The following is a 13355-nucleotide window of genomic DNA, read 5'->3' as shown; positions in this document are numbered from 1 at the left end:
AATGATGCAAGATTCAACTTTATGTGGAGCTCAGACCCTTATCATGCCTTTTACCATCTCAAGCTTACAAACTACCGTGCTCAGAATCAAGGTGAAGCTCAGGTTAACCAATATGATGCTCTAGCTAGTCACGAGCGTGTTGTAGGTGAAGCACAACTCCATCTTGAGCGTCCTCAACACCTTTCAACACAAATGCAGCCTGGTATGCTTGTGCACCCTCCTCCACTGATACCTCAGTTTGCTCAGTTTCAAGTTTCTCTACCACCAGCTATGCCAGCTAGAATGTGTCCTCCTCGACCACTGCCTCTACATGACGAGTCAGCACTTGCTCTAGAAGTCAAAGAAGACATCTTCTCTTTAGAGTCTTTTTGTTTGTTTCGTCTAACTTGACTTTGTATCTAATTAAGCACTCATACTTAAGAGAATTAGAGTTTAGAGACATGTCTTTGCTGAGAAAGTTATGAAATAGTGCAAAAAGTTTAAGAAAGAACGGTCCACAAAAACTGTATTAAAATATTGAGAGTAAAAATCTTTTAAATAAAACTTTTATGATTTAGTAAATTTTAAAATTGTATATTTTGTACGGCTTAGTAAATCAAAGTGAGGATGGTTTAAGGAATATGCTTTCAATTGTGTTATCAAGATCTCCGGAAGTAAATATTCTATTGATTCTCTGGTTAACTTGGATTAATAGCCGACAAAGGAAGCTTAACATAGATTACGCCTCATAAAATGGTTCGGCCCATCATGTCCACCTCCATTAATGATTTAACACTTTTAAAAGTTATCTGATTATTTTTAATTTAATCTGATTATAATCTCTATAATCTAATTATTGGTCGCTATATTTTTTGTTTTTTTAAATAATTTAAATTAAGAGTTTGTGATGTTTTATTAACTGTAGTTTTTTTTACTAAAACTCATAAATTTTTTATTTTAAAATTATATTTTATATGTTTATCGTAATTTTTTTTATAATTTATATTTTATTTAAAATTTTATTACATAAAAATGATATATATTAATTTCATATTTTTTATTTTATTATATAGTTTTCGATTAATTTTTGTTTAATTTCCAATTTTCTTGTTAGGGTTAGATCTTCTTATCTTGAACATCGCATTAAGAAGACTTAGCAAATTTTAAAACAAGAGATATATTGGCCGACAAAATATACTACAGTAGTATATACTTCCTCCGTTTCAAAATATAGGATGTTTTAGTGAAAACACGCATATTAAGAAATAGTTACTTTTAAAAAGTTTAACCAATTATAAACAAGTCTGCATAATATAAAATATAAATTTAATCTAAAAGTTGCATAGAAAATTGGAAACATCCTATATTATGAAACGGAGGGAGTATAAAGAAAGATTTAGTTGACCGAATCATAAGTAATTAAAATAGGCTTTTATCGGGTAAAGATTTTGACAGGCGTGAAACTCGGAAATATTCATTGCACCTCTTTATTAGTAAAGTTTTGTATGCCTATCTTACCCCCTCACCCTCTTTGTTTATAAACAATCCTCGTCCTCATGTTCTAGTTCTTCGTCTTCTCTTCTAAAATCATACGTAGCAGTCTCTTGGATCTCTTTAGGGTCCCTTGCAGATTCAGTCTTTGATGGATAACAACGGCCAATCCCTGCCGGTGGTGACCAGTACTACTGGTAGATTAGGCCTTCTCCTCTATTTGGCAAGAAATCCGGTAAGTAATCAATATGCAGTGCGGGCTTAAACATATTATAGGCCCCTGAACATATTATAGGCCCCTTGTAATCCGGCAGGAGGCCCCTGAACATATAACATCTGTTTTCTTAGATTAGGAGGCCCTATTATCTTACATGGAGAGAGTATGTTCTCTTGGGCTTTTTCCCTTATTAGGCAGTTTGAAGCATTGTTAAAACTGAAGCGAGCCGGATGTATACTTGTCGGTTCAAGATTTGGTGAACAAGACCCCCAAGTATTTTAGAGATAATAATGGTAACATTACCACTTTGGAGGGGGCATATTCTGCGCTTGTGCACTACGGTATTGTAGCTGAAGAGGATTGTCCTCTAACGTTTGCTTTAGATGTAGAAGGACCTACTTGTGGTCCGGATGTGCCCGTTTACAAACTTAGTAAATTCACAATTAAGTATGAGGCTAGATATGAAGAAGAAGTTGAGGGAGCCTGGGACATGATGATTGGAAATAAACTTTCGGTTGCACCGTTCGCAGCCTCTGTTCTCTGGTTTCCTAGCTATCCTCATAATATTGGAGAAAGGGCAAGTTTTCTTCCCTTGGAACCTTAATTGATTACTTCTCCTTGTTGTCAATATGACCTGAATTGATTTAGCTTTGTTTGTTTTGTTTTTAGGATGTTTATAAACCAACGGAGGAAGAATGGGCAAGATATCTAAACAACAAGAGGGCTGAAAATTTTCCTGTGAAAGTCAATGTTCCTAACAGGTTCCATTCTTTCTCATCATACTTAGGGGTTTGCCTTGGTTGACAATCCTAATTTCTAGGAATATCTTTATCCGATTTGTCAAATCACAGTCACCGTGACTTGGTATCATGCTAATATACTTCGATATTCTAACATGCATCTATATAATCAAGTAGGATTCTGATTAATTTATATGAAATATCTCAATCGAGTTTGGATGATGTATAAATTTGATTAAATTATACTCACAGTTCCCGTATCTTTAGGGACAGATGCATTATCATGCTGCGGTAAAGTTATGATTTATGTTCTGTGTCTTGCGGTGATTATTATGTTGTGAACAGGGACGGTTACGGACGAACTTGGAAATGATCTACTTGAGTTCCAAGATAATGGTTTTGATGTGGGAAATGGGGATCGAGGCTTTCTGTACTTTGCTCGATATCCCAATTTGGTCATAGAGTATGCTGATATGGCGGTAAATCATCTACTTATTATAACATGATTACTATTATTTGTGATTATGTTGATGCATGTAGAATATAACATGCTCACATACGTTTCCAATTTTTTGGCAGCTCTGATACAATGATGCTCGATGATGGCCGTGGTCTTTGAGATGCTGTTGTTCTTGTTTTGCAACGTTTGGCCCGTGGTCTTTAGTTTTTCTTTTCAATGTTAAAAGGTGATACTTGAAAACAGGTCGCTGTTGTTGACATTTTGTACATCTCTCTTTTTCTTTCTTGTTTTGCAACGTTGGGAATCCAAGGAGGCATCAAATTAGGATTTATGTTGAAGAATCATTGAAAAATATACTTTCACAATCTCTTTTTATTCCTACTCCTTCTCCTTTAAATTTAACTAAATATTTTTCACTAAATTATGTTTGACCTAAAAAAATCGTAGTGATTTGACCTAGAGATTTTAGATACAACTTTTTTCTGTTACTTTTATCTATAAAAAACAGAAAACTGTCGTTTGAAACCGTGTTTTAAATATAATCAATCTGATATTAAAGAACCAAGTCCGAACTTGATTATGTTTTAATCATGAACACTTTTCTGAATCAATTTTAATTCCTTTAACAGCAGTGTTTGAGTTTGACTACCAAAGGTGTATTCACAGAATAAAGATAATTGCACAAGCATAAAGTACATAATAATACATAATCGTATGATCATATAAATATGAATCTTATTATAAAGCTCGCTCTAACTGATAAAATATGCAAATAAATTATATCGTAAAAGAAAATGGGATGCCAAAAACTTTTTAACTTAATGGAGATGACAAAGAGATGATTCCTGTAGGTAAATTTATTCATTCCTAATGAAAATTACAATACATATGTTTCAGAAGTAATAAAGAATCGGATCGTACATATGCATTTTTTTTTTTAATCACACATGGATAAACTTACTTTTTTTCTTTTTAATCATACGTGCATAAACATACACGTACCTATATAATATAGATGTGAATGTGAATCAGTGAATGTATGTGTAAGTAAAAAGTAGGTGTCATGATCTTAGATTTTAGTTCGTGAAAGCAAATCTCGGATTCTACAAGCTGTCTCTTTCTCGGTCGGTATTTCTTCTCATCTTCTCTCGTATGCCTCGAAGAACTCTTTGTTTTCCTCTTGCTATTTATCTAATTATACTTTATATATATATATATATATTTATATATACTATAACATATTTATATAAGTGTATGTAGATGGAGCAAGAGGTAAACAAAGAAAGCTTGAAGTGATGATGATAGGCTTGACATAAGCATGTTCGAGCAGAGTATCTGTTGACTTAAGCTTGAAGAAAGCTTGAGGCTCAAACAAAGCTAGTCCAAACGAGTTATGGAAAAGGAAAAAAAAGTTTAATTTTCCTATTTGGATTAGAAGTTTTTATTAAGTGTTTTCTTTATATAAAGGTTATGCAAGTGTGTAGTATAATCTAGGAGTTTTGAGAGAGACTGTAAGAACTTGAGAGGCTTTAGTTTTGATGTATTTTCTAAGGCTAATAAAGAGTGTTATTCTTTATAAATCTTTGAGTTTAATCTCTTTGTTATTCAAGAAGTAGTATTAGAGCTAGAACAGAGATCATGAGAAATGAAATATGAGTGAGATTTTCGTATTATCAGATCGAATATTTGGATTTTGTTTGACTGTCTCTAGTATACATGTCCTTTCGGATATCCGAATTTTTACATATAGATGGTTTTTATATATATATATTTTTAAGTTAAATCATAAATGCTAGTCATTTTTTCTAAAACTTGTGGTGAATGCCATAATTATAAACTCTTTTCTAAAATGTCATAAAGGTGCTATGACATACTAAGTGTTATTGGATTAAGAGTTTTATAAAGTCATGAAAAGTTTTATGTTATTCAAATAAAACAAAAGAATCTTGGATTGTTAATGAATTGAAATATTATGTTATTGGTTTAAGATTTTATGTCATTTTCTTCATAAAAAAAAGTCATGAAAACACTTTCATGTTTTCATGAAATAGAGAGATTGTGTGAATCATAGAGCATGACTTTTTGTTGTTCTTTTTTTTTTTAAATGAACGTGGGTCTTCTGGGGCAGCGGAGATGAGTTTGTAAGGTGGAGAAGAAGAGCCAACGTGGTGAGAACATGCCGTCGTCTTTTTCGTTGTCGTCATAACTTGAGATCTTAACTGTTCTATCTCTCTCTCCAAAATATTTGATGAACCAGAGGCAAGAGATAAGAAACAGAGACAAACAAATGTAGAGCGAAGAAACTTTTGAATTTTCAGACGAAGAGCGGAGACAAACAAATGCAGGCCACAGGCTCAAACAATGTATTTCAATATATTTTTTTGTGCTGTTTGATAAAATCAGAAGTAAAAACAACCCAGCAGCTGAAAAATCACTGGAAACAGAGCATTAAAATATAAAAACAATTTGTGAGGAGGATTTTACCATCATTTGGGTCCACGACTCATCATCTAGAGAAGCACAAGCAGGAAAAAAAAACATATTGAATATTAAAAAATCAGGTTGAAAAAAACATTGGAAAAAAACAAGCAGGAAGAAGAAACATGTTCTTTCGATCAAGAGTGAGTGCAGATTCCAATCTCACAAGATTTTCCTCTTTTCGAACACACATTATTGGTTTTTTGACAGAAGCATTAAATAATAAGAGAATATTTTGCAATATTGTTTGAGAAAGTTTGCAAGATTTTATGAAAGATTTTATAAAATTAAGAAAAATAAATCACAAGATTTTAAAAACTTTCTAAACAATCTGTTAGAATCATTTATTTTAAAGTCATTGAAATTCTCATTAAATCATAAACCAATACCCCCCCTAATATGACAAATAGACGATTATGCAAAGGTATTATAGACAAACTTGTCTACGGCAATAACGGGCGTTAAATTGTTCACTGTCACAAACTTGACTACTAAACTGCTCTATGTAGGACACTAAGACATGAACAGGCTTAACTTGCCCATGTCAAAGGACGGATGTAAAACTTCTCTATGTATACAAATGACAAATTGTCCATGCATATATAGGGGTGTCAGAATTGTTTTGTCTATCGCCATTGTTGAGATCGGGAACGTTGGAGAGAGTAAATCCGACAAGGATGAGGCTGAAAATTATAGAAAAAACTTGTCGATAGCTCAACAAGTAAAGATTTTCTGGTTTGAGAAAAGGGCCTTGGAAGGGAACCATATAAAATGTTCTGGTTCTTAGCATGAGAGGATGTACAAGTTTAGACCCGACACCTTTTAATAATTCGAAAAGAAAAAAAAGATTAGAGAAGAAGAGAAGAATTTATCTATTTTTAGTTATCAATATTATGGTTTAGAGGTTGGATTTCAAAGAAGAAGAAAAAGAAAGAGAAAACTTAGATATTTGCCATGAACAATGCAAATCATTTCCAAATGTGTCATAATTCCTTAACTCTTTTTGGATCTGTTTATATCCATGGTATACCCTTTTATGAGAAAGACGAAATTAGTTTTGGTGGACAACATTTTTGGTATTCAGAAGAAAACTTTAATTTTCGGTAAACAACTTTAATCCTTGGTAGACAATAATTTTGGCTTGTTTTTAAATGTGTCATATTAATTTAAGTAGACAATAATTCGAATCTACTTAATGGACAATCAAACATTTTGAAAATGTAATACTAATATGACACATTTGAAAACTTTTTTCAGAAGTATGGCACATTTCCTTAAATTCCCAAATAGAAAAATACCAAAGCAATACCAATTTCATTTTACAGAATCGAAACGGTGTCATCAGATTTATTTGAGCTAAGAAGTTGTTTTGTAAGCTTAATGGGGTGGGCTCAACTTAGGCTTAGATATAGTATTGTGAATAATTGACAGCAGAAAATATGGAATTTCCTTTATTTTAAGATCCACAAGGGAAGCATAATAACAAATAAAAGAGAGAGGCTCTATCACATCCAGACAGTAAAGTAGTAAACACACACCAAAGAGAGCTTTGTCTTTTACTCCTGAGAGAGAGAGTCTTTCAACTCATCAGACGTCTTAAACTTATTTATCTAAAATAACCCGAAAGTTTTTAAACTTTGTTACCAAAGAATCAAGAATCAAATTTTATGGAAGTATTAGCCACAAATGGGGCCGCCACGTAAGCGGCGTGGGTGGCGGGTGGATTTGTCTAGTCCAGAAAGAAGACGAACAACTAATTTGCGTCCCCCGATGACGATGCCATTAAGTTCAGGCACCTTCTCTGCAGCGTCTTTTCCCTCAATATGCAATAGAACTGAGCTGTAAAAAATCAACAACAAAAAAGAGAGGCATATCTTTAGAGTTATGCACTTACACAAACTTGAAAGTTGAGAAGAAAAAGAAACACTAGGAAGAAGCCACAAACCGATCTGAAAAAAAGATTGGACTAATCTCTCCGTAAGAAGAGAAAAGTGTAGTCATTGCGCTCAGGATTTCATCACGACTAAGGGAAGGGTCATATCCTTCAACTTTTACATCACCGGAACTGCAATAATTGTATTTACACGAGATAAGATAAAAAAAAAAAAAAAAAAAAAAAAACATTGTATAACAAATCGCCAAATGAGATGAAACATGATCAGGTTACCTGTTTGCATTTTCGGGAAAAGGATAAGCAGTAACAGAGACATTCCATCCATCCACGTCACTTCCGTTAAGCTTCAAAGCCTTATCCACTGCTCCCTCTCCCACAAAATATATAAAAGCACATCTGTATGTATGTGAAACAAAGCAAGTTTTCTCTTTATAACTTTTTTTTTATTTGTAATAAAAAAAAAACTGGTGGGTATTAGAGAAGAAAAAAACTGGTGGGTATTAGAGAAGGCACTACTAAACTTCCAGATTCTGTTATCCTCATGATAGTTCACTGGAAAATAAACATCAGTGATCTCTCCACATGAAGCGAAATGTTTTCTCAGAGCGCTCTCGACAACATCACGAGTAAGATCAGTGTCATATCCCGAAGCGAATATTCTCCCTATCTCACTGCAATTATTTTCATAATAATATTTATTATCAACGACGTGACAAAGAGAACAACATCTTTACACATTATTACATACCAAAGAAATTGATCAATTTTTACCGGCTTTTTGAAATGGCTGCATCACTACTATCCTTAAGTGACAGCGATTTCATCCCCTGATAAAAGGTACAAACGATCTAAATCAGACATTCTACTAATTAAAAACACAAATGTCTTACATACTTGTGAATGAAGAAATCATTACTTGAGAAACAGAGATTAAAGAGAGATCCTTGTGAAGAAAGTCATAATAATAAAGAAGATTACCTTGTTGACGGATTCGTCCATGGAGAAGTTGACAAGAGCGGCTTGCTAGGTTTTAGGCTCCGACTGATTCGTAAGGTGAATTTGCTGTAAAAATATGAATTAATAATTTAGGGATTTAGCATCAAACGATACTTGTTTAGGGTATCGTTCGTATATCAAACGATCGGGCCTTGTATTTAATTCCGGCCTGACTAAGCCCAATATAATCTTCTGGATTTTTTTACGATTTGGCTTGTTTTTTTTTTTTTCAACCAGCTTGTTGTTTTTTTAACCCTCGCAAATGGATAAATTAAAAAAAGGTTATGCGTTTGCTAAAACCCAATAAACAAACCAAAATACATAACTAAACAAGGATATTAATTAACCAAAGATTATTAAACCGAACTCTTTTTCCTGTCACAACATTTCTTCTATATAGGATCACTAATTAAACCCCCTCAACACAAACTCATATGACTGACTCCACCAAACCCAAACCCGTTCCCTAGGAACAGAACAACATCCGGTTTCCTTGTTCCACTCAGCTTCACAGACGTAACAGAACTGGTATCCGCATCTGCTGAGGATTTCACAAGACAAAAGAACCAAAATCAATATATATAATTAATTAATAAACAAATGTGCAACACATTATATAATTAATAACAAGAGCCATGAGTCAAGAGAGAGAGAGCGTACGAGCAGGTAATACGGTTGCAACCTCTATCACCATCATTTGCAAGCATCGTCTTGCAATTCCTGCATCTCCTCCATCCTAATCTCTTAGCCTTAGCTTCGTAACATCCCGCAGGAGATGTCTTATAAGTCTCTGTTTCACGGAATTCATCACATGTCATGTTATAGTGCCATTCTGTTCTGCAGTTGTCGCAGTAACAAAACCCACAGTCCATGCACTTTCTGGCTCCTCCTGACAGCTCAGCATCAACGAAGAACTTTTTTTGAATACTCAGTGATTTTGGCCTTGGGCATTAAAACGGTACATTCGGGTGACGCACAGTGTACTCTGTTCTCCCTTTTTCGGGTCATATGATCAAGCAGCGCAGCCTCCGAAAGATATTCAGTCATGTGTCTAAGCCGCACGGGATCCAAAACACCTTCACAATCCTCGCTCTGTAGTACCGAGTTGCAACCCAAGCTTGGGCACTTTACTGGTTTATGCCACTCTAGTGCCTCGTCGACTTGTCTCTTAATGCAAGCAACGCTGAAGCGGTGGAAACAACCAGGTTCCTCAAACTTGTCATCACATGGGACGTCTTCACAGCATATTGGACAAGTCTCCATGTAGACGTCACCTTCACGCCACCTGATCTGGGAAGCTATAGCAGCTCTGGCATGCTCAAGGGCAAAAGTGATGCCCCCACTGCTCGCAGATGCAGGAAGTGCTTAGCAAGACGAGAATCTGCTCTGAAGAAGAGCCACTTCCTTCACAAGTGTTGCTACACTGGACTCGTTTGGTTCAGCTGTACCTGTTACCTGTCACACATACATAGAAGAGAGAAAAACATTAGTCATAAAAAAACCTAGCAAAATTTACACACATACTATATATATATATATACATATATATATAACCTAATCTCTAATAATAATAATAAGCATTGACTTGTCTTCATATAAGCAACATTCTATCACACAGATTCAGAAATAAAAAAAATTGAGATAAATCTAGAGTGAACAAGAGTTGAATCAATACCAGACTGCTTGTAAGAGTTGAGGTTGACGAGGTTGTTTTTCTCTTTGATGAACTGAACCTTGGCGTTACCTCTGCCGAACTGCTTCACCAAGAAACAGTTGTTTCTCTTGACGATCTCCCAGACCAGCTGTCCTGGAACTGTTGTCATTTCGAGCTAGGGATGTTAAAAGTGGGTAAAAACTCAGTGGGTACCCGAAACCCATGCTTAAAACTGGGTTTTGGGACCAGTTTTTTCTCTAAGAAATTAAATGGGTTAAAAATGGGCAGGTACCCAAAACTATAAAGTCTTACACGGGTTTACCCTATCAGTTATGGGTACCCATTGGGTTTTTTTTCTTTCTAATCACCTATACTTTTTTTTTGTCAAGTCTAATCACCTACACTAAACCCGCAAAATCACATTTTCCTACCAAAAACACAAAACACGAAAACTCGTTTTTCTCCCAAAACCGCAAAATTACGTTTTCCCGCCAAAACAGCAAAATTATATTTTCCCGTCAAACCGCAAAATCACGTTTTCCCGCCAAACCCGCAAAATCTCGTTTTACCGCCAAAACCGCAAAATCTCGTTTTCCCGCCAAAACCGCAAAATCTTGTTTTCTCGCCAAAACCGCAAAATCTCGTTTTCCCGCCAAAACCGCAAAATCTCGTTTTCTCGCCAAAACCGTAAAATCTCGTTTTCCCGCCAAAACCGTAAAATCTCGTTTTTCCGCCAAAACCGCAAAATCTCGTTTTCTCGCCAAAATCGTAAAATCTCGTTTTCCCGCCAAAACTGCAAAATCTCGTTTTCCCACCAAAACCGTAAAATTATGTTTTTCCGCCAAAACTGAAAAGTCATATTTTTCTGCCAAAACTGCAAAATGTCGTTTTTCTACTAAAAACACAAATTCTCATTTTTAAATATTTATTTAAATTTAATATGAAATAAGCAAATTATGAACAAAACTTTAGTTTTATCTAATATATAATAATAAATTTTGTTTTATCTATTTAAAACAAAACTCTTTAATATATTTGCTATTCTTTATTTAAATTATATAAAATTATAAATTTTTGAAAATTGTTACAGATATAGTAAAATACACAAAATACATAATATAAATCACATTTGGTATCAAAAAGTTAAAGATAAAATTATATATAATATAAAATGCAAAATACATCACATAAGATAAATAATTCGGGTACCCACGGGTTTACTCACAAAACTAAAAACCCATTCGGGTTTACCCACTAGAACCTAAAACCCATTTGGGTTTTCAAACTTGGGTTTTTTCTGGGCAGGTTTTTTTCGGGTTTGGGCTGGGCTGGGTTTTTAAACCCACGACAACATCCCTATTTCGAGCTCCTTCACTAATTTTGTGCAAAACGAAAATATTTATTAACAGAACATATATCAAACGATCAATCAAGGGCTTAAACAGAATAAAGAACGACCTAATTAACATTGAGAATAGAGAGTACGTACAGAGGGTACCTTGCTTTTGCTATAGTCACTAACAAAGACTATGAATGAGTAGTACTGCCAAAACACAAAGGTTTCATTCCATATACACACAGAATTAGATTCAAACCTCAATTGTACATTCTACTTTCAGAGATACAAGTTACAACCTATATAGCATACAAAAACAAAATCCAACAGCTAAACATGCACATCCTATATGAAGATCTGCATAAACAGCTATGTTAAAGAGAGAGTCCGATTCATCATAGTGCTCAAATTCACTGAAACTTACACGAACACAGGCCACAACAAAATTTCAGATCTGGCCATCATACTGATCTATACAAGCCAAAAATCTTCCTCAACTCAATCAAGCCGAAAATTTCAGATCTGGCCATCATACTGATCTATACAAGCCAAAAATCTTCCTCAACTCAATCAAGCTGAAAATTTCAGATATTGATCACTATCTTCCAGACTATATTAATATTTTGGGGATTTAGCTAATTTAGGTCTGAAGAAGTATTTATATCAAACGACTCTTGTTTAGGGCATTGTTCGTAAATCAAACGATCGCTGAAGACAAACGAGGAAGGAAAGAAGACTTACACAGTAGAAGTGACACAGATGGAGACAATATCAAACGATTCTTTCTCTTCTCCTTCAGCTTTACTATTGTCTTCCATCTGTGTCACCTACCGTGTAAGTCTCTTTCCTTCCTCGTTCCTAATGAATTAAAAGAATGAAAACTTAACTAAAAGAAAAAGACTTTGAATATTACTTGTGATTTTCTCTGTAGAAGGGGGAAGTGATGTAATGATGAAGCGCATCCATGTTTGTTTATATAGACAAATACTTTAAAGAGAACAACAAATTAAAACGTGTCCTTCTTACCTAGCTCTTTTCTTTAGCGGTGGAGATTTGTTGCAGTAAAGTTTTGACATTGAAATAGCAAAAAGAAGATGTACCCACATAATGAGATGTTTTGTTGTAATAAGGTAACGTTAATTGAATGGTAGTGGGCACAAGCACAAGTTGGTACTTTTTTTTTTTTTTGTTCTCGTCAATGCATGAAATTATTGTTCACGGGTATGAAACTAGAAAAATAATGAACATATGTGGAGGAATTCAAGAAAGAGAGAGCTTAGCCTAGTACAAATAGCCAGGCTTTTACTAAAAGAGCTTAACAATGAGTATCACATCACATAATAAAGATATGTTTAAGATTAAAGAACAGTTAAGAGATTGAAAAGCATTTCGCAGCTGCATCTTTTACAAACACCGACTCTTCCACTTCTTGACAAAACAAGGGTCACATTCTTCTCTGATGATTCCAATATCTTGGTTGGTCAAATCTCCTATAAAAAAAAAATCTACTATATTTTCTTAGGAATAGTTATATTAAGGAACCCTTATGTTTTGTAGATTTAACTCCATAAAAAAGGTATAATGTAAAACTATATGAGTTCAAAATTATTCACATACATTAAAAAGAAAAATATTATTCTTAAATAATATATTAGAAAACCTTTCATTTTGGTTGATTTTCTGGTGAATATTCCAATTTTTTCTTATGTTTAGATTATTTCTAAACAAAATTAATTATTTTATAGAAGATATTATTTTAAGAGTCTCTGGTTAAAAAGATTTCCATCCCCTTTTTTAATAAAAGAGAAGTACACAACATAATTTTTGTAGACTTTATATTTTTAATAAATGATTACAAATAGTTATAATTAGGTTATAGATAGGTTATAGATTAATCTTTATATTAATATTAATCGGTTACACTAAATATTAGGGATATTTCAAATTGATAATTGATATATTAATGGTAACAAATAAAATCATGGATATTCTAAACTGTATTTTCGGATGATTTTAGTCCTATATCACGTTGTTTCCAAAGATCTTTAAACACAATATTACAAATTTATTTTCTACAGATTTTATCGATAGACCACGACGTTAACCAAAG

The 13355-nt window shown here is 33.8% G+C and overlaps 1 protein-coding gene across 15 annotated transcripts; it reads right to left on the bottom strand.

Annotated features, from left to right (window-relative positions):
* Positions 1-6789: 6789 nt before the first annotated feature.
* On the bottom strand, positions 6790-12348 carry LOC104768851 (nucleolin 2-like). Of its 15 annotated transcripts, none has more exons than XM_087506493.1 (11): positions 12159-12348; positions 11987-12063; positions 11408-11452; positions 9931-11283; positions 8916-9710; positions 8238-8796; positions 8031-8086; positions 7781-7930; positions 7533-7655; positions 7311-7430; positions 6790-7204 (listed from the first exon to the last, which is right to left on the bottom strand). In XM_087506493.1, exons 6-11 carry the CDS (start codon positions 8256-8258, stop codon positions 7042-7044), a joined length of 633 nt encoding a protein of 210 aa, XP_087362619.1. In that variant the 5' UTR covers positions 8259-8796; positions 8916-9710; positions 9931-11283; positions 11408-11452; positions 11987-12063; positions 12159-12348; the 3' UTR covers positions 6790-7041. The 15 variants fall into 15 exon arrangements, with proteins under 15 accessions (XP_087362619.1, XP_087362625.1, XP_087362629.1 ...); XM_087506499.1 differs by having other exon boundaries at positions 9931-10068; XM_087506503.1 differs by having other exon boundaries at positions 8238-8793; positions 9931-10068.
* Positions 12349-13355: the final 1007 nt, after the last annotated feature.

Source organism: Camelina sativa, chromosome 20, assembly GCF_030686135.1.
Source record: "Camelina sativa cultivar CO46 ecotype springtype chromosome 20, ASM3068613v1".
Classification (NCBI taxonomy): domain Eukaryota; kingdom Viridiplantae; phylum Streptophyta; class Magnoliopsida; order Brassicales; family Brassicaceae; genus Camelina; species Camelina sativa.
Note: the sequence above shows the minus strand (reverse complement) of the source record. Positions and strands in the feature narration are given on the sequence as shown.

Excerpts from the sequence above, each read along its gene's own strand:
- LOC104768851 (XM_087506491.1), bottom strand. The coding sequence starts at position 8,258 with ATGGACGAATCCGTCAACAAG. Across the intron at positions 7,656-7,780 it reads GAGGATAACAGAATCTGGAA|ATGTGCTTTTATATATTTTG; the intron begins GTTTAGTAGTGC and ends ACATACATACAG. Across the intron at positions 7,431-7,532 it reads TTTCCCGAAAATGCAAACAG|TTCCGGTGATGTAAAAGTTG; the intron begins GTAACCTGATCA and ends CAATTATTGCAG.